The 22265-nt window shown below is 35.0% G+C and overlaps 6 protein-coding genes and 1 long non-coding RNA gene across 9 annotated transcripts in view; 2 read left to right on the top strand and 5 right to left on the bottom strand.

Annotated features, from left to right (window-relative positions):
• Positions 1 to 292: 292 nt before the first annotated feature.
• On the bottom strand, positions 293 to 1282 carry LOC100742083. Its single transcript, XM_033318547.1, has one exon. It carries the CDS (start codon positions 1219 to 1221, stop codon positions 421 to 423), a length of 801 nt encoding a protein of 266 aa, XP_033174438.1. The 5' UTR covers positions 1222 to 1282; the 3' UTR covers positions 293 to 420.
• Positions 1283 to 2936: 1654 nt separating this feature from the next.
• Positions 2937 to 5559, bottom strand: LOC100741962 (odorant receptor Or2-like). Its single transcript, XM_012394540.3, has 5 exons — positions 4477 to 5559; positions 3993 to 4092; positions 3819 to 3929; positions 3257 to 3412; positions 2937 to 3192 (listed from the first exon to the last, which is right to left on the bottom strand). The coding sequence occupies exons 1-5, from the start codon at positions 5271 to 5273 to the stop codon at positions 3142 to 3144; spliced, it is 1215 nt and encodes a 404-aa protein (XP_012249963.2). The 5' UTR covers positions 5274 to 5559; the 3' UTR covers positions 2937 to 3141.
• Positions 5560 to 5965: 406 nt separating this feature from the next.
• Positions 5966 to 8784, bottom strand: LOC100741843 (odorant receptor 13a-like). Its single transcript, XM_003484522.4, has 5 exons — positions 7660 to 8784; positions 6625 to 6724; positions 6439 to 6549; positions 6173 to 6328; positions 5966 to 6090 (listed from the first exon to the last, which is right to left on the bottom strand). Exons 1-5 carry the CDS (start codon positions 8535 to 8537, stop codon positions 6037 to 6039), a joined length of 1299 nt encoding a protein of 432 aa, XP_003484570.3. The 5' UTR covers positions 8538 to 8784; the 3' UTR covers positions 5966 to 6036.
• A 654-nt stretch (positions 8785 to 9438) lies between these two features.
• On the bottom strand, positions 9439 to 13476 carry LOC100741725 (odorant receptor 67c-like). 2 transcript variants are annotated; one of them, XM_003484521.4, is made up of 5 exons: positions 12090 to 13476; positions 10110 to 10209; positions 9920 to 10030; positions 9652 to 9807; positions 9439 to 9580 (listed from the first exon to the last, which is right to left on the bottom strand). In XM_003484521.4, the coding sequence occupies exons 1-5, from the start codon at positions 12881 to 12883 to the stop codon at positions 9527 to 9529; spliced, it is 1215 nt and encodes a 404-aa protein (XP_003484569.1). In that variant the 5' UTR covers positions 12884 to 13476; the 3' UTR covers positions 9439 to 9526. The 2 variants fall into 2 exon arrangements, with proteins under 2 accessions (XP_003484569.1, XP_012250080.1); XM_012394657.3 differs by having other exon boundaries at positions 9464 to 9807.
• Positions 13477 to 13532: 56 nt separating this feature from the next.
• On the top strand, positions 13533 to 17469 carry LOC100750017 (aquaporin AQPAe.a-like). Its single transcript, XM_012394680.3, has 6 exons — positions 13533 to 13665; positions 13729 to 13904; positions 14043 to 14186; positions 14601 to 14834; positions 14923 to 15003; positions 15306 to 17469. Exons 1-6 carry the CDS (start codon positions 13632 to 13634, stop codon positions 15522 to 15524), a joined length of 888 nt encoding a protein of 295 aa, XP_012250103.1. The 5' UTR covers positions 13533 to 13631; the 3' UTR covers positions 15525 to 17469.
• A 2253-nt stretch (positions 17470 to 19722) lies between these two features.
• On the top strand, positions 19723 to 22149 carry LOC112212071. The gene is made up of 3 exons (XR_002945864.2): positions 19723 to 19909; positions 20622 to 20745; positions 21433 to 22149. It is a non-coding gene; the product is annotated as an uncharacterized LOC112212071 (long non-coding RNA).
• Positions 20241 to 22265, bottom strand: part of LOC105682143 (protein lethal(2)essential for life) — a 10222-nt gene continuing 8197 nt past the window's right edge. The window contains exons 2-4 of one of the 2 annotated variants that reach the window (XM_033318677.1): positions 21725 to 21946; positions 20375 to 20523; positions 20241 to 20333 (exon numbers count right to left, since the gene is read on the bottom strand). In XM_033318677.1, coding sequence (XP_033174568.1) covers positions 20422 to 20523; positions 21725 to 21946 — 324 coding nt within the window. In that variant the 3' untranslated portion in view covers positions 20241 to 20333; positions 20375 to 20421. Of the gene's footprint in view, positions 20334 to 20357; positions 20524 to 21724; positions 21947 to 22265 lie in introns of those variants that run through there. The other variant, XM_033318673.1, reaches the window with a different exon arrangement.

Below are 22265 nucleotides of genomic sequence, written 5' to 3'. Positions count from 1 at the left end.
GGAGAGCAGTTGTCCGTTACTTAAGAATCTGAAAGGACGATGATGGATGATATGAATATGATATTTGACACTTTCACTAAACAAATCCTCGGATTCGACTAAGAACTCATTACAAGAACGATTTTTGTTCACGTTGAATATTCTATTCTAATAGAGAATATAAGGAGCATAAGATTTTTCTATTATAGTATCTTCAATGTGGCCAATAATATCGAGAAAGTATGGTCCTAATGACAAAAGTTTTTATGGAGTTTTATAAAGGTTTACAATTTCTTCGACTTTAAGTTAAGACACAGATGTTCTTGTATAATAACGATTCCATTATGAGCTTTGCATTCTCACTATTGAAATGCGTAATTATCAAAGAAATCGAAAAATTAGACACGAATTGTTTTTGTTATGAGTTCTCCAATCTTCCACTTACTTTTTGATCTTCCTGTGACACTCAACGATATTTGTGATCTTCTCTTGAATAATTTCCTCGCTGGTATTCGACTTGTCGATGAGATCCATCAATTTGTCCGTTAAAATCCTTAGTAAGCCGCATGTATGCAAACATATCATCATCATAATCGCAATGGCACCGACGAATACTGTGTAGATGAATAAACCACTCAAAACTTGCAGTACGAAAATTATCTCGTAATTCGGAGTGATCTGTTCGTTGATAAATGGGAGGTATGTTGAACTTGGCAATAGTCTTATAGTAGTATTATCCGGTAAAATAATTGTGCCCCTCGAAAGAGGAAGAATCGTACGATAGCATAAACCTCCAAAGTACATGGTGATGGCCACTATGGACACCACTCTATCACCGATCTTCGCGTTCTCGCGAAAGAGTCGTCGATTTTCTTCTGTACCGTATAACCAATCGTTCTTTATCTCATTCAACAGCGTTCTTATATCGTTCATGCTGTTCAACATGATAATATACTTGATCAACTGGATCAGACTGTTGATAAACGCCGACAACAGTTCCATTTGCCTTCTGGTGCCTCTTGCTTTGAAGATTATATAAAAAAAAATCGGACAAATGACAAATAACGCCAAGACAATACTAATGACAGGAATAACACGTTGAAATATCTTCATGCACAACGATGATTCTGGAGGAAGTGGCCAGGCACCTAGTACCATTAAAAGAGGCTCCACGTATCTTAAACTTTGTTTCAAGTTCCTCTCCCTTTCTTCTTTATTTGATTCTTCTTCTGTTTTAATCATATTTTTTTCCAATGTCTGATAGCTCGAGCTCGATTAGTCACGTGTGCGTGATGAAATTCCTTTCGAAGAGCAAGACCACTACCTCTTTCGGAGGGTAAAACCCTTACTCCTTTCAAGCGGCATAGACAGAGACTGCGTTCGCGTTCATAAATTTTTAAGAATCGCGAAGTGAGTATCGAATGGCGTCTGTCATCATATTTAGTAATCGCAGTAATCATTATGCGAAATTGTACGTATCTTGAGAGTAATTTGGAGTTCGATTTCCGGTAGATATGGTGAAAACTTTTCAAATTATCGAATTGAACCAATGCATCGCCAGTAGCCCTTTCTATTGTATCCCTATAATCTAGTAGCTTCCTGGAACATCTACCTTTCTGCATATAATTTTCCATAGAAATACCACATATTTTATATCGAAATATCTGTATCCAGAAAATTATGTGTTTCTACAGTGTTTTGCGGAGTTTTGTTTTATCGTGATTTTCGACGATGAATCATTTTGTTAATGCTGGTTCAACAATTTTCCAGGAAACGTTTCCAGGAAAAGTAACTCTTGTGGCGACACATACTAAGCTGTGAAAAAAGCCCAATACCCACAACACCTAGGAAGTCTGAGAGATGTGCAATTGTAGTCTCTAAAATGTCTCCAATGTTGGTAGTTGATACGGATTCGCGATAACGCGTTGGAGTCACACACACATTCAAGAGTGAAGGGCAATGATTAACACCTCGTGCTAACAAAACAGCTCCTGGATTCCGTCACGACGCCCAAAGACGCAACGGAACGTCCAAGAATGCAGGGCAATGACTAAAAATCTCAGAATATCAAGACGCTTCTGCGATTACTTCTCTAAAATTCTTAGCTCAATCCTTCGTAATCTACGAAAGTGAGTGTTTGTCCAGAAAGCGACGAATATTTTTCTCGATACGTTATAGTTGCGGTACGGCTTCGAAATATATGACGACGCAAATAGATTTCTATCACAATCATTCACAGAAGCCAACTACTTTCAAATAGACAGTACAAACAATAGATACATAAATTTTAATATAAATTTTGCAATATTCGGCCAATTCGAAATTATATTACAATGATATACATTTTCGAGAGGATAAAATTTGTTTATTATTTATTGTCACTCAATAAGTTTCAATAAAAAAGATATAGACGTAAAAGGGCATTATACATAAGGGAGAAGAGCTGTATACACAGTATGTATATACATGTAAACTCCCTAGAGTTCAAGGGTGATAGTGACTTTCTTTGTTTCACAGACAGAACGACTTTCTTTGTTTCACGGACAGTCATTTTGAGAGACACTCGTTTCCCAAACGGACGGACAGAGAGCAACATCAGAGATAGACAAGACCATAGAAGAAAGAGTAATTATTTAAAATATTGAAGATTGACGGAGAAAGATCGGTAGCTCAGGACGTTGAAAATCGCTTCTCGATTTTCAGACTTCAGAATCGATCACCTGAATTACCATGTGATTAACATTATCTTACATACATATTTGCAGTTCGATTATTAAAGTATTACGGGCACTATGGTTTTGAAATTACCTGTTATCGTAGAATGATGCGAATGATTTCATGGAGGACAGAAACTGCGCCGAGTTGGATAGCAGACTACTACGTCATTCTTGGCGATAACTGCTTTTCAACTGATACTTTGTTGCAGTGGTTCGCGAAAAAATTTGAACACTTATACAAAGCTTTCAGAAATATATTACATGCAGTTATTATACAAGAAATTTTGAAATTTCGGTATTTGCATAAGTGTCTGGAAACACGTAGTCCAGGAACTGTAAAATCTAGCAAACTAAAATAAAAAATATACCTCGGCATTCATTGCTATAAGATCTCTAAGTGACACTATACTACGCCTCATAAGTTTTGTGCAAAATTAATAAGACATTAAGTCACGTTCCGTAGCATATTTAAATATCCCATTGACGCTTTCATAATCTAGAAAATATATTTTGCAGTGCGAACAAATTTTTGCGAGATTACAGTCTTAATATGTACTTACATCGCTAAAGGTCGATAAAGATACATCCATCACTTTCACCGCAGTCAATTTCATCGGATCATTCGACATAATCATCATTAGTACCACATACCGAGCCTGTTTCATCGGGAGACGGTACCAGTTTAACGTGACGCACGTTTGTGCAAGATTATTACTCTGGCAAGAAAGTTGACAACAAAGTTCGTGTTATTAGTGATATTAAGAGTGTTGCGTAATAATAAAGTGCAGATGTTTGTGCAAATTTAGATTTTTATGAATACAGTAACCACATTAACTACCGTTGACAAACTGTTGTGTTATTTTATAACTAATCTACAATTAAGTAAATTAATTATCAATTATGCTAAGAGAAAAAGATTTCTATTATTTATTTGAATTAACGATAGTAGCACAGTTTCCAAATTCTGGTGTCCATTATGACGTATCTATTATAATGTATAAAATATCGAGAATATAATACTCGTGATATTTAGAAGCTGAAAAAGACCTGTGCTTAGACTGTATATCTTTAGTTGTGTCTACACGTGTTATGAATTTGTAGAAATATCCGCAGTCTACGTACTTCGTCGAGAAGAAGTTGGCCAATAGAACAGATCGTATAGCAGGTGAACGTGAAAGTTGTTAGCAGTGTAAAGCACACCACTATAGTGACGGGATTAAGATTTTCCCACTCCTGAAATATAATCTATGATTTATTTAAAAAAAGCTAATCAACTTATTTTTATATCGCTCGTACCATTATGACAGCATATCCTATCAAACAGACAATACCCGCGCCGTTAAAGAGCTCGAGAAAGGAAATGTACTCGGAGAGCTGTTGTCCGTTACTTAAGAATCTGAAAGGAAGATGATGGACGCTATGAATATGATATTTGATACTTCGTCACTGAACAAATCCTTGGATTCGATTAAAGAACTCATTACAAGAAATTTGTCTTCACGTTGCCTATTCTATTCTAATAAAGAAATCAAGTTAATCATTAATCTAATATCTTCAATGTGGCCAATAATATCGAGAAAGTGTGGTCCTAATAACCAAAATTTTTATCGAGCGGTTTAAAATTTATTCGACTTTAAGTTAAGACACAGATGTTCTTGTATAATAACGATTCCAGTACGAGCTTTGCATTCTCACTATTGAAATGCGTAATTTTTAAAAATTAAATGGAAAAATTTTACACAAATTGTTTTTATCATGAGTTCTCCAATCTTCCACTTACTTTTTGATCTTCCCATGATACTCGACGATATTTGCCATCTTCTCTTGAATAATTTCCTCGCTGGTATTCGACTTGTCGGTGAGATCCACCAATTTGTCCATTAAAATCCTTATTAAGCCGCATGTATGCAAGCATATCATCATCATGATCCCAATGGCTCCGCTGAATACTGTGTAGATGCAAAAACCACTCAAAACTTGTAATACGAAAATTATCTCATAATATGGAGTGATCTGTTCGTTGATAAATGGAAGGTACGTTGGACTGGGTAATATTCGTATAGTAATATTATTCGGTAAAACAATACTGCTCCTTGTAAGTGGAAGAATAGTTCGATAGCAGAAACCACCAGAATACAAAGTGAAGGCCGCTATGAACACCACTCTTTCACCGATTTTCGCGTTCTCACGAAAGAGTCGTCGATTTTCTTCTGTGCTGTGTAGCCAATCGTTCCTTATCTCCTCCGATAGTATTCTTATATCTTTCATCCTGTACAATATAATAATGTACTTGATCAACTGGACGAAGCTGTTGATGTACGTCGTTATTATTTGCAGTTTCCTTTTGTTGCTTTTTTCCTTGAAGAATACGTAGTAAAAACCTGGACTGACGAAGAACAACGCCAAGGAAATAATAATGAAACGAATAACCCGTTGTGATATCTTCATGCACAACGACGATTCTGGAGGAAGTGGCCAGGCACCGAGTGCCATTATAAAGGGTTCCACGTATCTTAAACTTTGCTTCAAATCCTTCTCTATTCCTTTTTCATCTTTTGCTTCTTTTGTTTTCGTCATTTTCTTTTTCCAGTGGCTGAAAGCTCAAGCTCGATTGGTCAAATGTGCGTGATGAAATGCTTACAAAGGGAAGCACCACTACCCCTTTCAAACGGCAGGCATACGCTTGCGTTTGCGTTTATAAATTTTTAAGCATCGCGAGGTGAGTATCGAATGGTCTACTGTCGTATCTAATAATCGCAGTAATCATTTTGCGAAATTATACGTATCTTGAGAGTAATTTAGAGATCGATTTCCGGCAAATATGGTGAAAACTTTTCAAGTTACTGAATTGAACCAATGCATCGCCACTATCCCCTTCCGCTCTATCCCTCTATAATCTAGTAAAATATAATTTCCCGTAGAAATATCATATCTGTATCCAGAAAATTATGTGTTTCTACAGAGTTTTGCAGAGGTTCGTTGCATCTTCGTGTTTGCTCATAATTCATTTTGTTAATGCTGATTCAATGATCTTCCAAGAAACATTTTCTGTTTTCATTTTTGCAGGGATTTCACGGACCGCAATTTCTAACAGTTAGTCATTTTAAAGAACTATAGTAGGGAGGAATGAGTTGTTCATGTAGTTATTTCATAAAATAGTAGGCACAATATGTATTGAATAAAATGGTGGACAGAATGAAGGAGAGAAATAAACAAAAAGAAAACGTTTATTATCTTTTTTCAAACAATTTCATGTGTAATGTGTTAATATTTATTTTTAATCACATTTATTTTCGTATATGTTGTTGAATATAGTAGAAATCTTTTTTTGCTTGAATTTTCATGCTGCCATTGCACGCAGAACATTGAAATATGCCGCTGAAGTTTTAACCACCTAAAATTATCTTCGTTTCTTTTTCTGTTTAAAGTTTTGCTACTACTACGATTTAAAAAACATATATACATACGGAACTTACGTCGCAAAATGCTTGAAGCGAGAGATCTAATATCTTAGCCCCAGACAAACTCGATGGTAATCTAGTTCTTAGTATGATTGTCCTTACATTCTTAGCTTCGTTCAACGGAAAATCGTACCATGGCAGAGAGTACGATGTTTCTCCTATTCTCTCGCTCTTTTCAGTAAATAAAGCGGCATCAAAAAAGGGAGACGTATATGAATTAATATCGAAATTTACTTCAAATATGTTTGATAAAAAGAGATCGGTTGAAACTGGAGGCGTACCTCTTGTTTGAGACGATCACCAATGAACGATATTATAAACACGTTTACAAACATCGATGTCATTAACACGAAATATGTTATTGTACTGAATGTTCTATGATCTTCCCATTCCTAAAGAATAGTGGATTATAACATTCTTTATTGTTCAATTTCTTTCGTATTATTAAATATTAAATTCTGCTATACCATAATCACGCCAAATTCTAGGAAGCATATTACAATGGTACAGCCAACCATCTCCGATAGAAATACGAAGCTAAGAGATTTTCCAATAACTGCAGAGTATCTATAAGTCATTTTTTAACGTCAAACAAAAGCAGTTGTAATTAGGAAGAAATTAAAAAATTATTAATATAAGTAAATATATACTATGTGAAAACTAACTAGGTGTATGGTCGAGATCATATTGCTATCGACAAATATTTCGAACGAATACCTTAACGATGGTAGCGATGATGGATGATAGCGACCAAAGCATCGAGAAACCGCGCTGACTAGTCGAACAGAAAGCAGGGTGCATAACAACAGTGAAGTGTTGTTCCGACGCGTATAGATACAATAATAACGAGAATAAATCTTGGGAACTACCTCTTGATAACATTTTTACGTAAAGTGCAATTTTGTTGTATGGTCGTGTAGTGAAACATAGTATAGCCATTAAATACATACATATACAATATACAACAATATCATTTTGTTAACCCTGTGGAGATCCTAGTTGATTTGTAAATATTTTTAAACAGATGCGTTACAAAGATTGCCTCCAAAAACAGCTGTTATAACAAATGAAATTTATATATTCCACGTACAGATCGTCGATTTAAACGAATATTTTTGTTATTTCGTTTATTACTGTGGATCTAAGATATTTCTATACTTACGAGTATATAGTACTATCATTTGTTATACATATATGTTATAGACATTTGATATTTTAATAACGATAAATTGTATCTATTTTTACATAAAAATTGATATTTTTATAGAATATATTTATGAAAAAAGGTTAACAGTTTATAAAATAAGATTAACTTTTGTTATTGTATATTCGTCGGATACATCACGATCTACGGCAAAATTTTTAGGACCACGACCTCTGCAGGGTTAAATTAATAAACCTGCGATCTTTGTACTCAAACCTTACATATAACAAAGAAAAACTCGTTACATATAATAATATGACGTAATATGTATTACATATAATAATATAATAATTCTTACTCAATTGCTTTCAGATGACATTGAACGATATCAGCAATGCGATCGTGTAAATCTCGTTTATCCCATTTACGAAGCTCCTCGATTCTTCTACTGGTAACTTCGAACAAACAGCAAGAATGCATCGTTATAGAAGCAATCAAGCTATAAATTCCATAATTCGTAGTCATTATGATGCAACTGATGCACATCTGGACGACAAACGTGATCTCGTAGATCGGTGAATCTTCGATGACGAAGAAAACATAATCACTCAAGTAAGGCAAAGGTATCTGAGTGGTATTATCAGCTTTCACGATTCTCTCCGATATTAAAGGCAAAATGATATGGTAGGGCAAAGCACCAGAGTAACCAAGGGCCAAATATACCATTGTAAAATATCGTCCAATTTTTGCACAATTCAGCATTATCAGCCGATCTTCCTCGCATTTCACGTCCTTGTACTGTATTTCGATCTCGTTCAAGCAAAACCGAATTTCTTTTCTATTAAAAATTAGAGTCCAAAATTTAATGATCGCCAAAAGGCTAAAAACCTGCGCGGCGATCACCTTCATATACTTGGTTAGATCTTCGCAATCGAAATAAGTATAAATCACGTGTGGTATTAATAAGAAACACATGAGGATAAAAATTGTTACTGTTTGGATATACATTTTAACGTTATCTAGAAACGTATCCTTTCTAGGCCAAATTCCTATCAGCGTTAACAATGTCTTGGCGATGTGCATCACGTATTCGGAATCCGATTTGTAATGGTCGTTACGATAAATTATATTTTTTATTTTCTCGCTCATGTCGGCCGATAGTATGTGTAGCTTCCTATTTCTTGCGACGTGCGATAGAACACTGTTCGAAAGGTTGCGAAAAGTATTAACAGACATTGACCATTGGCGCTTGCGTGGAAAATCAGATGGAACGATTGCCCGAAGACAATTTGTTACAACCTCATGAAACCGTAATGCAAATATTTCGAGTGCAGATTCGAAAATTAGTGCAATTTATTTAATACGTACTTCGCGAAGTTTATTCCCGGAAGTAGCGCAACTACGTGCTCGGCTGCAAAGCGCACGCTACAATTTATATCCATTCCGATTGAACCGTCTCGTATGAATAAATCGCAATTCGAAGATTGTCCAAAACGTTTATCCATGTTTCGATCATTTTCTTGTAATATCTGTCGTGTTTTCCGTCATCGGTAGGAAAATCGTTTGCGACGAAAAGAATAGTAGAACTATACAATATCTTTTGGTACGATTTAATGTATGAAATTTCTTGTGAGTTCTCTCGAACTGCATAATCGTGCGCTGATTTGAAGAATACGACGTTATCGTTCACACTCGGTAACATAGTTTCTTTCTAACTATCATTACGAAGCGCGATAGCCACCGATGATTAACATCGTAATTCGAGTGCTGATTATGGTAAGAGCACCGTTACGGTAGCCGTTAGTTCGAGTTTAAGGCTTTCTGCGGCATCACGGAGAACCACATTAAAAATAGAGATTCTAAAAATGAGTTTATTGAATTTAGTCGGGACCCGCCGAATGAATTCAACGTTTCACGGTGTTTTTCAGGCTCAATATAATCCATTCAGGAGGGCACGACAGTACGACGACAATGTTCATCGCCAAGTGGTGGACCGCGGCGCCAATTCGACGTGATTTCGTCGATCTTCTGATTATGGTAAGAATACTTCGTTCTTTGTACTGGTCGTTGTTATGCTTTATTGAATAATGAGTCTGCTGTATTGAATGGAAGAGTCTGATAAATAAGAAAAGAATATTTATTATCTTTCTCAAAGCATCTTCATGTGCAATGTGTTACTAGTTATTTTTAATCACATTTATCTTCGAACATGTTGTTAAATATCTTCATACCGTCATTGCTCGCAGAAAATTGAAATAAGCTGCTGAAGTTTTACAAACCTACAATAATCCTTCCTCTGCTCAAAAAGTTTTCTATCGATATATTTAAAATAATGTGTATGGGCACTTACGTCACAAAATGCTTGAAGCGAGATTTCCAATATGTTCGCTCCAGACAAACACGATGGTAGTCTGGTTCTGAGCATGATTGTGTTTATATTCTTCGCTACGTCCACCGGAAAATCGTACCATGGTAGAAAGTACGATGTTTCCCCTATCCTCTCGCTCTTTTCAGTAAATAAAGCGATATAAAAAAAAGGAAGACGTATATGAATTAATATCGGAATTTACTTCAAACATGTTTGATTAAAACAGATTTGTTTGAAATTGGAGGAGTACCTCTTGTTTCAGACGATCACCGATGAACGATATTATAAACACATTTACGAAAATCGATGTCATTAATACGAAATATGTTAGTGTGCTCAACGTTTTATGATCTTCCCATTCCTAGAAAAACAGTGGATTATAGTAACTCGTATTATTTCATTTCTTTTTTATTTTAATTAAGTACTACATTCTGTTATACCATGATCACACCGAATTCTAGGAAGCATATTATAATGGTACAGCCAACCATCTCCGATAAAAATACGATGCTGAGTGATTTTCCAATCAATGCAGAGTATCTGCAATGTATTTTTTAACGTCAAACAGATGTAATCAAAAAGATATATGTGTAGAAAAGATTGATAAGAAAAGATTAATGTGTGTTACTATATGGAATATACCATTGAAACAATCTCGACACTTGTTTGTTTTCGACAAGATGTATTTTAATTACGATCACACATCAAACTCCAATGATTATATTTTTTATAATCGTCATAATTGCGTATAATAATATGTTATAGTATATTAATAGGTCTATATATATAGGTCTAATATGTTATAGTATATTAAATAAAATCTATTTAAAAAAATCAATATATATATTATATTGTATATATAGTGTATAATATATTAAACTGAATTTTGGAAATTAGTATGCAATAATGAAATTGGCATTTGTAATTGTTATTGTTTGTAATTGTTATACAACTATTTTGTTAGTTGAGAGCATCTTTATTTTCAGATTCTTTTAATTTTCGAATTATTTGTCAGATTGAAAGAGGAATACTCTGAACTGATACAGCTATTTCTGATACTAATACAGTCAATGATATTTAAATATTAAATATGTGTATATTATAAAGTAAACAGAAAAATATATTATTACTATATTTTTAATGAGTAATTTAGATTTATAGCCTGATGATTGTATAAAAGACACATTCCATAAATGTTGTTTTTGATCACTAATTCATCATTAATATATACACTTTGATAAAATTTACATACTATTGCTATAAATCAATCAAAATGTCTAGGTACTTATTGGATAGAGTATTAATGTATAATGTAATATATCTATATAATAAAATATGTCAAGAGACATCCAGTAGGGGCATAGGTTTATAATAACAGTTAAGGCAGAATTAAATTAATTAAAGATCAATATTTCGAAGAGCAGGTTTAACAACTCTCTCCCATCAGAAAGGACTGAATTACAGAAGGGACCGAATTACAGAAGGGACTGAATTACAGAAGGGACTGAATTACAGAAGGGACCGAATAGCAGAAGGGAAATTTGTTTCGACGATTACGGAAATGTGCATTGAGTTACATAGAGTTCTAGTCAGGAACATATAACTTATGTTCTTGATAATAACATACATAAAGTCCAACTATGTTGGATAAACACATAGTTAAATATATATAATATAACCATTTAAATATGTAATACAAATATATATTTCTCCTAACACAGTGGGATATGTAGTTTATCTGTAAGATGCACGTGAAATCCTTTTATAAACATTTTCAAATACGTACATCGTAAAGCTTGCCCACAAAAAGTAGTCATTGCATATACGTGTATTTACATATTCAATATATGTATAAATTCTATATGTCAAAAGAACTTTCAGTAATTTTTTATCTATATTATAGATAATTGGCATAAAGAAGTGTTTACATTTTGTTTAATAAACACAGTAAAATAACAATATAATATAGGAATTATACATTCAATGTGAGAATAAGATATAGTTAATTCCTTGACTATTAATTATTGCAATTAATTCCTGGAAGAAGCAACAACCTCAGGGTAATAGGCTATGCTACACGTAAATTATCATTATTATTGTTATTTTATTTAATAATTGATTGTTAAAATAATTAATAATAGATAAATTCTATATGTTTTCAGTGTACTAAAAGTATTTCTGTGCGTAGTATAAATTAAAATCACTGTATTCCACGAGTATGATACGATCTATCTACGGTAGAATTTTTGGATCCACAAACCCTGCAGTGTTATAAATACAGTCCTATATTCTATTATTCTCAAGCCCCACACACAAATAATGTAAAATTCGTTAATACCAAATGCAATAATAAAACGATACTTATTGATTTATTTATTAACGCTATAAACTTAATTACTAAATAATATAAAAATTCTTACCCAATCGCTTCCAAATGGTACTGAACGATATCAACAACGCGATCATGTAAATCGCATTTGTTCCATTTATGAAGTGTCTCGATTCTTCTACTGGTAACTTCGAACAGGCCGCAACAGTGCATCGTTATAGAGGCGATCAGGCTATAAATCCCACAATTCGTAGACAGTATAATGCTACTGATGAATATTTGCAAGACAAACGTGATCTCGTAGATCGGTGAATTTTCGACAGTGAAGAAAATATAGTCGCTCAAGTAAGGCAAAGGTATCTGAGTGGTATTATCAGCTTTCACGATTCTCTCTGATATTAGAGGTAAAATAATATGATAGGGCAAAGCACCGGTGTAACTAAGGCTCAAATACATCATTGTAAAAAATCGACCAATCTTTGCACAATTGGTCATTACAAGCCGATCCTCTTCGCATTTCACGTCCCTGTATTGTATTTCGATTTGGTCTAAGCAAAATCTAATTTCTTTTCTATTAAAAATTACCGTCCAAAATTTGATAACCGCCAAAAGGCTGAAAATCTGCGCGGCGATTACTTTCATGTACTTGGTCAGATTTTCGCAATCGAAATAAGTATAAATCACGTGTGGTACTAATAAGAAACACATAAGGGAAAAAACTATCGTTGTTTGGATATACATTTTAACGTTATCTAAGAACGTATCCCTTCTAGGCCAGATTCCGATTAGTTTCAACAATGTCTTGGCAATATGTATCGTGTATTCGGCGTCCGCTTCGTAATGGACGTTGCGATAATTCGTAGAATTTCCGATTTTCTCACTCATATCGATTGATATTACTTTTTTCGTGCCTTCGAACGTACGGTAGAACTCTGTTTGAACTGCTGCGAAAAATACTAACAGACAAAGACTATTGGCGCTTGCGTGGAAAGTCGGATGGAACGATTGACCGTAGAAAAATTGTTACCAGCTTATGAAATTGTAATGCAAATATTTTCGAGTTTAGAATCGAAAATTGGTGCAATTTATTTAATACGCACTTTACGAAGTTTATTTGCGGTTGCAACGCGGAACACGTCCGTATGCAAAGTGAACGCTATAATTTCATGTCTATTCCGACCAAAATATCATCTATGAATAAATCGGGGTTCGAAGATTGTTCAAAACGTTTACTCGTGTTCTGGTCATTTTCTTGAAATGCGCGTGCGATTTGCTTGTAGCATTTATGTAACTCGTGCAATTTTTCCCTTACCGGTAATAAAATCTTCTTCCACAAAAAGGTTAGTAAAGCTGTACGATGTCTTTTGATAGGATCTAACGTAAGCTCTGAGTCAGAGCTTTGGAAAAACATGAAATTTCTTGTAACTCCTCTTGAGCTGCATAATCAAGCACTGATTGGACAAAGAATGCAACATATCGTTCACACTCTTCGATAAGACTCTCTTTTTTCACATTATTGCGGAGTATGATAGCCACCGATGATTAGTATTGTCGAACGGAATTCGAGTACTGATTGCGGTAAAAGCATCGTTACGGTAGCTGTTAGTTCAAGTTAAAGGCTCGCAGGGATACCATGGAGAACGACACCCGCAGCAAAGATTCCCAAAGTGAGTTTATCGAAATTAGTCGGAACCTGATGAAAGAATTCAACGTGTTCTGGTGTTTTTCAGGCTCAATGTGGTCTGTGCAAAAGGGTACGACCACGATGTTCATCGCCGAAGTGCTGGGCACTGCGATACTTCTGTTCATTGGTTGCATGGGTTCTTTAGGGACGATGGGACCGATATTGCCACCGCCATTACAGACATCTATGGCGTTCGGTATGACTGTCAACCTTTTGATTATGGTAAGAATATTTTACATTTTGTAAAAAAGAAAAAAAAATCGAAGAAAAGAGAAATAAGTTTTATGAGGCCCGTTGTAATATTGCGATTATTTATTTAATTTATCACTGCGATTATAGAAAATCTAATTATTATTATAGATGTTAGGACATATAAGCGGTGCTCATTTAAATCCTGCTGTCACCATAGGGGCAGTTATTCTTGGAATTAAAACCATTCCAACGGGTATTCTCTATGCAATAGCACAATTTATTGGAGCTACTATCGGATATGGATTACTAATGGTACGAATTTTTAGTTTCATTACTACTGTACGAACATAATTAACTAAAACGATCGATTTTTCTGTAATAACTTTGTATCTTTGTATTTGTATAAAACGTATCACATAATTTTGAACTAATTTAAATCGCTATAGACAGTAATTATACGCGATATACGTCGAATTTTCACTTATGCATATATATAAATTATTATATTGATCGAACATATTACATAACACTTTGTATACGTATTACACGAGTTTAAAGCATTCTTTGTAAATTTTTATACGATTAGAAGATGAAAAATTATCTTTCTTACACTAATCTGACGTCAGACTTTAACGATAAACCGATACGTCATAGATATATCGCGATGATAAAATCTTGTTAACTACTGTACTGAACGTTCGTTTAATTGTAATTTTAATGGAACAGACAATAACTCCGCCCGAGTTGTTCAATGATGGATATTCTAATTCATCGGTGGGTCACTGTGTAACTGTCGTTCATCCTGGAATCAACACCACGCAAGCCATTTTAATCGAAATTCTTTGCACGTCGTTCATACTTTGCGCAGCGTGCGCTACTTGGGACCCAAGGTGCGCTCATACAACAGATTCCACGGCGATCCGATTTGGGTTCTCTGTTGTTGGCATTTCACTCGCGGCGGTAAAAAGTTTCACAATTAAAAATATGGCAGCTTAGAAAACACAAGAAATTTATTCATGTGTATATTTTGGAAAATATACTTTTTTAGAGTCCTTACACTGGTTGTAGTATGAATCCTGCGCGTACTTTCGGCCCAGCGTTTTGGAATGGGAATTGGACGGATCAATGGGTGAGCTGAGTTTTATTACTGAATAATATAATTTATTTGATGCCTCTGCAAGATTAACACAAATCTTTCCAGCGTAATATTTTATATAATCTTACGATCTTAAACTTTAATCTTCATCGTACTCGATAAAAAACAAGTTTCCGCACTTTAGATTTCCCTTGTTAACGTTATCGGTTCGGAGATGATACCTCGTAGGTTTGAGAAAAGAGCAGTGCAAATATTTGTTCACAGTGCGCTGATTAGATTATATCATAAGTAGCGATAATCGTTATTTTTTCTTGCTTTCATAAAAATTTTTCTAGATTTACTGGTTCGGACCGACTGCAGGTGCTTTCCTTGGAACATATACATATGTGTATCTGTTTGCGGAGAAAAAAGCGGACGTACAGGACCTACAAGATCATCTTAGGTATATAGAAATGAAGTCGATTAAAGCATCGTTGCAAGATATACATGCCAAAGAAGAAAAAAATTTTAAGGAAGAAAATCTCGTATTAGTAAAGGGCGAGGAAGCTGCTTGATAACCGTTAAGGTACGATTATTCATTATCGACCGTTAGCAACAGTATTCCATAATACCTAAAGTAGTTCAATGACGCCACCACGGGTGTCGCTGCACGTTAAAGTATAGCGTGCACTGTATTTCCATCAACGTATATTGCATTTATCTCGTATATATTTATCTCATCTTGTATTATTTTAACAAAATTGACATCACTTACTTACTATTTAACAGTGTAAGTGTGATTTATAGATTAATTATTTTATGGTTATGTAGTTGTAGGATGTATAAATAATGTAACGATTTCTTTAATTCAAATTATTTAATATTGCCGGATGATATGAGAGTAACTTGTACTAAGTGATGCAACAATTCTCAATATGTCTAATTTAAAAATTCATATATTTATATACAAAAAATATATTTAAGTTCATTAAAAAATCGAAATGAGACGTAATTTCATCTAAGTAGGTACATACAGTATTTAGTGTGTCAGAGTATCTTTCAAGTATTTTTTAATCATACAGTTCATACGATTTCTATTTAAAGCTATTCTATTTTCTCAAAGTGCTCAGCATTTTCCTCAATGATCTGCTTTAATGAACCAATCTAATCAATGTATGTACACACTAAACAAATAATTACTTTAAGAACGTAGTCAAGTGACGACGTGGAAAGGTTTATTTCTGACATGAAAATTCTGCGCAGATTCATGTTCCACAAATACGTCGTCACAATTTGAATCAATAGGGCGGCTCTAGAATTTTAAGCTCCGATCACACTTGTGTTCTACGTCTTGGGGGTTAAATTACTTACGATGTAACAAAACACCTGCTTGCCAGTTGTGTATTTTATTTTCAATTCACAAATTGCATTTGCAGTATCTGAAGTTATAAAATTTCTTAGAATTGGAAGCATCATTACCTTTTTATTTTTTTATTAAAGTAAAGTTGACGTGCAACGTGTCCCTGTAACCATTTTATCTATGTATAATGAATATCATACCAGTCTAGACGAAAATGGAAACGTAATGGAAACAAATGTTTGTTTTTTCCGAGTTGCGCTTTATTATGAAAAGATCAATACGTGAAACGAGGTGATAATCATTGGGTATAAACCTATTATTAGTTCTTCCACACAACGTCTTAATACTTTTTTTCATAAAATATACCGTCAGGAGCACCACTAAATAACCACCAGTTATAGACATGCAATTATTTCACCAGATTGAGGTGCCGTATTAATGAACGAATCGATTATTTAAAGAGTTAATTTTTACTTTAAAGCTCTTTGACAATAAATTTTATCAACGACTTGTTTTTATGTGCATCGCTACCCTATATGTAAACGGTATCGGATTTCTAACCGCAACATGTTGTAAAAACAAAGAGGAAACACAAAACAGGGAGATAGTTCTCAGGTTATAGTAGCCGCAGCGGAATATGTATTAATCGTGTAATGTATAATTTGGTCTAACTGTGCGTATCTGCGTAAGCTGTAATTAAGGAAACCTCCCATATATTTCGACATAGCTTTACGCGTAATATATTTCCAAACAATTCATGAGAATTTTACTTTTCCGAGATCAGGGCTAATTGCGCGTTTAAACGTTGTTCTACTCGTTCAAAAGGAACGACCCAAGAGTACGTGATCAAAAGCACGTCATTACAAGTACTCTGGTACATTTATTATATACATATAGATGGACGTTTTTCTATTTTTCTATACACACGCGTGCGCGTGATACACACACACACATATGTGAGTTTTATTCTATATATATAGAATAAAATTCAACCGCTGCAACTATCGATTACCCGCTGCATCCATCCATGGAACGTTCTGGAGACCGAGACTGGAGCATTTGAAACACGTTGTTTCTGTTTTCAATTGATTCGTTTCTTCTATTGTTAATAATATTATTTGTTTCTATGAGAATAAAATCCAAAATCTCAATGACAGAAACCAAATTTTTCTCCTTCTTGATAAGCACGATGTTATATAACAAAATTGAATCCCCATAATATTTTCAATCCTCATTATCGTTGCTAATATCATGTATATGTGTAGTTGACGCGACGTTAAAACGTATTAAATGGTGAACTCGGTCGATAAGAAGATGGCCGCTATTGCGTGCGACGCAACGGTTGATAAAACAACGTTTAAATGTTGAACATCCATAATCAGCAAGGCGCACAAACACCACGAACGTGACAATGCATTAAGCCATGTGAAGATCAGTATCGTGAACTATATGTTAGTTTTTAAATATATCCGACGACTCAGCGGTTGCATAGACAACCTAGATATTAAATTTATAGTATTCCATACGAGCATCGTCCGACTATATTATACACACATATACATGCGTATATGTATATATCGAGTTGTTAAGCAGCTACAAAACCGTATCATTCCAGAATGTTACGCATTCGTGCACCTGAGAGAGCAATGAAAACATTAGGAGACACGCGGTCTGCATCCAGCTGGATACATATGTCGATAGACATATTCCGGTTCTGTTCTTGCCCCTCCCGGTTGTGTGTGAATTTATCGCGAACATCTGCTCAGCTTTATGCTGCCGCTTCTATGGCCAGGCTGCCTGGTAATTTTCCTTTCATCATTCAACCCTTAAAATTATTCCAGTTTTCATTATTGTATATTACATGTTTGAAAAGCTGCACAAAAGATTTTATATCGTAGGGATCTTGGCCACGATTCTTATTCCCATGAATAAACTTGCATTAGTTACGCGCCCTTCAAGCAAGATACTACGCATTAGGTCAGAAGACGCATACGAAAAATCGATAGAGCTACAGCTGTCACGTGAAGCCTGTATTGCGCAATAATACGCGCCCTTTGCATAAGCGTCGTTGGTTTTGGAAGGTCATTGTGACACGTGATTGAGTAAATGCGATAAAATTAACACGTGATTAACGTGTCACGTTACTTTTCCTGCCATGATCAACCTCATTAACCTCAGAATGCTGACCTGTATCACGCTATACATATACGTAGCTCGTGTATGTTTGCAAACATGATGCTATTATTGCGTGACATGGGTCAGAGTTATGACCGTGCCTCCGAATTGTCTTAAAGTAACGAGCTTCCTTATCCTCCTTTTATTTACCTTTCTGTCCTACCGTATCGATGGAATTCGTTTCTAGCAAACATATGTTTTGGGATAACTACGCAGCTTTCATGACGAAATACGCCATGTAATCTGGCCGGGATTTTGCTTCATTAACTGACCATTGCTCTCCCCACCTTGAGAGTGACTTCACAGAACGAACTTCTGGTATTCGCGCTCAATGGAAAAAATAGATACTTAATATTTTCTAGAAATGTGTGTTTTTCGAAAATTGATCATATAAGATCACTTGTTGTGACCTGTCCCTTTGATTAGTGATTCAGCAATAATTTTGATAAAGATATGCACCGAATTGTTCATTACCATCTATAGACTTATGTACGATAACAACGTCATCTCACTCATACTTGCAGAAGAACAAAAATGAAATCTTATCTCGAGTTATTAAAGATAGCACAAACAAGAGAAGCACTCATGTAAAGGTAAAATACTCGTTTTGCTTGTTGAATGCAAGCTAACATTGTAAGAGATCGAAAAATGTTTCCAAAGATTCGATGTTTGTATTGTTAAAATAATTAACGACGAACGAGGCGTGGCCTATAAGCTTCTGAAAAATCACGCGTAGTAAATGGCATCGTTAAAGACAACCTCAAACTGTCCTTGACTTCGGAAACTACGTAGTATTTCTAAGGAGTAGCCCTTTCCCCTGACGTTACGACGAAAACAAATAGCCAAATAATACGAGGTTAGTCGTTCCTTGTTTCTATCACGCACATAATCCAACCATTCGAAGTGTAAATATATAGGTATAGAGGAAGGAAATGTACGTTTGTGTGAGTGAGGTTATGGTGGGGACCAGGTGGGAGATTGTGCCAGAAATCTCGTCGTTGCCTCCCCGATCAATACTCGGATTTTGCTTGTTTTTTCCACAAAAATCAGTTAAATAGCGATAACTGTGTCATTGAATGATAGTTTATGGTACGAGGAACACGATGGTATGAGTAGCTGTTGAATAAATGATGGAATAAATATAGAAATCATGAGTCGAAAGAAAATGCGCATTAGGTGCCGGTTGCCGGCGTAACTTCTCGAACATTCAGTACTGCGACGCCGCACGGCTATATAAGAGGGCCGGCCGGCTTGGCTCGGCGCATTCGTAAATAAACTTTCGTTCAGTTCAGACGCAGCGAACACCCGAAGACCCACCAACCAGTGAACATACCTCTACTTCTTTTACGTGGTCCACGAGGCTGCTGACAACACGACGAGAAAATGTAGACGAGACGGATTCGGTGCGGAGCGCGACAGTTTACCGTGGGTATTCCTTTTAAGTGGTTTGGATTCTTTTTTTAAATTGTAGTTTTGTGGTTTGGGTTTATTGAAAGCTTTCGCTTCTGCGATATTACTTTTGTTTTACAGTAGACACATTGAAATATATTGCTATGACAATTTACGCTTTGACTTTAAATAAATTATCGAGTATTGAATTTATCAGATACGTAAAAGATAAAGCAAAAGCAATAACGTTGAAGCTAGTTTGATATTAGCAATTATTTAAGAAATATATGGTACACTTTGATGAATTATTCTTGATGAAAATTTTCTATATCATTTTATAACAAATTTAACCCAAGGGTTTTAACAGTTATGTATATATGTGTGTTTTTATATAATTTTTTCCGATTTATAATATCATATAAAATTCTACCGAATTATTTTATAAGAACTCTATATAAAACTCTATATGTCTCTATATAACTAAAAGAACTCTCTATATAACGTAAATGTAAAAAAAAGATTATGTCAAAATACTTCGGTCGTGATTATTATTTTTCTTCCGTAGTTGTTTCTATTTTGACCGGTTTACTCGCCGGTTCTCCTGTTTTCGTGATTTCAATGATTCGTTCAGTTCCGCTAGGTGTCTCTCCCTGAAAGAAAATGATAACATAAAAAACTAAGTCGTTATATAGATCGTAAAAGCGATCACGAAACAAATGAACGAGGCTTTTTATATTTGTTTTTATAGTGAACCCTACGGGGTCGGTGCTTGAACAATCCGTACGCAACCATAATCTGGTCAGATTAGAGTTCGAAATTTCCTCACACATTTTGAACTATTTGAGAAGAGCACCTCGAGATACAGGCATTAGGTAAGCGGTCATTGAACCGACGTATTTCTATTGTTCTACAGTTTTAACGCTAATATAAGATCAGAAAATTAACATTAGGGCTCATAGTGTCGCTACTTAATTATGCAATTCGTGATATTATATTCTTATTTAAAATAATACCATAAGCTATAAATCTATATAAATTTGAAAATATTTCACATTTCAAAGAATTCTCTTTTGAACCATATTTCAAAAATCCTTTCGAATCAAAATTGTTGATACGTAGCGTCACTCTAGCCTGTTTAGTTACACATCAGTTATATAGATGTCGCCCTTAGCCTCTCTATGTCAAATACGTCTATAGTGTATTTTCACGATGTCTTCTCAATGCTGAGTGAATCGTAAAGTACTCCCTGATCTTTTAATTGACATCTCGATGAGGAGCACTCGCTAGTTTCGGACTTTATCGATTTTAACTACTTCCAAGTTGACCTTTTTTTTTTTATTACTATTACTAGACATTCGATTATATGTATATATACATATATATATATATATATCTTTGACCAACTAAAAATTATATACTATATCTTTTACAATTATACAGAAATTTTGCTCCTTGAGTTATTTATCGAGTTAAAGTCGATAAACATTGTTACGAATACTTTTACGAATGTGCCTCATCCACGTGAAAGTCTTTAATTCAACGTGACGTTCTTTTTATAGTTTAGAGCAGACTCGTAGTTTGAGGTCGAGAATAAATCGTCGGCACCATCTTGTCTAAACGAATACTCTACTACAAGGGCACACGGAACGTTGGAATTGAGAACAAAAAATAAGTATACCGAATCAAATAGAACGGGGAAAAGATACAAAAACAATAGAAAAACAAAACAAAAGAAGGCTAGGAAGAGAACGGATCATTTTCCTAAAGTGCGCTCTAGCTTTGCGAATCGAGAAGCGTCGGGCGAGTCCTTCGCTCGGATTCGCCACCGAGCTCTCCTCTTCGTCTCGTTACCTTTTTGGGTGCCGTGATAGTTAAAACACCATCCGAAGAAAGGCTCGAGGTAATATTGATCACATCGTGAGATGGAGGCAAGACGTATCTCCGTACGAAGTGTCTGCTGATAAATCCGTGCTCGTCTTGTCTCTCCTCGTGTTTGGCTTCGACAATAACGTTGTTACCGACCGTCTTCACCGTGATCTCCTCCGGTGAGAATTGTTGAACGTCCAATATTACCTGCGCAGATCAGAACGAAGCAGTTAAGACAGGTCGAACGGGGAAAACTATCATTTTTTAGGAACACGATGTTGCGTGTAGTAACCGATACGATGTATCAAAGAGGCAATAACAGAGATCCATAAGACCATCGAAATATATTTCTACCATCCAATTCTTGATTACACACGTTTGTATTCTGTTAAATCTACCAACAAAAAAGAGAAAAAAGATACAAATCATCTTTTATTGCGAAATTTAAGTATCCAGGCTTTTCACAACACCGATTATCGAAAGAGGCTCGCTCATTTAAATTACCGCCGCTTTAAGGCAGGCGAAG

This window comes from Bombus impatiens, unplaced genomic scaffold (genome assembly GCF_000188095.3).
Source record: "Bombus impatiens unplaced genomic scaffold, BIMP_2.2 scf_0017, whole genome shotgun sequence".
In the NCBI taxonomy this organism is placed as follows: Eukaryota; Metazoa; Arthropoda; class Insecta; order Hymenoptera; family Apidae; genus Bombus; species Bombus impatiens.
The sequence above is the reverse complement of the archived record's forward strand: the minus strand, read 5'-3'. Positions and strand labels throughout refer to the sequence as shown.

Excerpts from the sequence above, each read along its gene's own strand:
- LOC100750017 (XM_012394680.3), top strand. The coding sequence starts at position 13,632 with ATGGAGAACGACACCCGCAGCAAAGATTCCCAAA. Across the intron at positions 13,905-14,042 it reads CTGTCAACCTTTTGATTATG|ATGTTAGGACATATAAGCGG; the intron begins GTAAGAATATTT and ends TTATTATTATAG. Across the intron at positions 14,835-14,922 it reads TTGGCATTTCACTCGCGGCG|AGTCCTTACACTGGTTGTAG; the intron begins GTAAAAAGTTTC and ends ATACTTTTTTAG.
- LOC100741962 (XM_012394540.3), bottom strand. The coding sequence starts at position 5,273 with ATGACGAAAACAAAAGAAGCAAAAGATGAAAAAGGAATAGAGAAGGAT. Across the intron at positions 3,930-3,992 it reads TAGGATATGCTGTCATAATG|GAGTGGGAAAATCTTAATCC; the intron begins GTACGAGCGATA and ends ATTATATTTCAG. Across the intron at positions 3,413-3,818 it reads GCCAACTTCTTCTCGACGAA|AGTAATAATCTTGCACAAAC; the intron begins GTACGTAGACTG and ends CTTTCTTGCCAG.
- LOC100741843 (XM_003484522.4), bottom strand. The coding sequence starts at position 8,537 with ATGTCTGTTAATACTTTTCGCAACCTTTCGAACAGTGTTCTATCGCAC. Across the intron at positions 6,725-7,659 it reads TGTCATCTGAAAGCAATTGA|ATACTCTGCAGTTATTGGAA; the intron begins GTAAGAATTATT and ends AATGACTTATAG. Across the intron at positions 6,329-6,438 it reads GTGATCGTCTCAAACAAGAG|AGCGAGAGAATAGGAGAAAC; the intron begins GTACGCCTCCAG and ends TTTACTGAAAAG.
- LOC100742083 (XM_033318547.1), bottom strand. The coding sequence starts at position 1,221 with ATGATTAAAACAGAAGAAGAATCAAATAAAGAAGAAAGGGAGAGGAAC.
- LOC100741725 (XM_012394657.3), bottom strand. The coding sequence starts at position 12,883 with ATGAGTGAGAAAATCGGAAATTCTACGAATTATCGCAACGTCCATTAC. Across the intron at positions 10,210-12,089 it reads TACCATTTGGAAGCGATTGG|ATACTCTGCATTGATTGGAA; the intron begins GTAAGAATTTTT and ends AATACATTGCAG. Across the intron at positions 9,808-9,919 it reads GTGATCGTCTGAAACAAGAG|AGCGAGAGGATAGGGGAAAC; the intron begins GTACTCCTCCAA and ends TTTACTGAAAAG.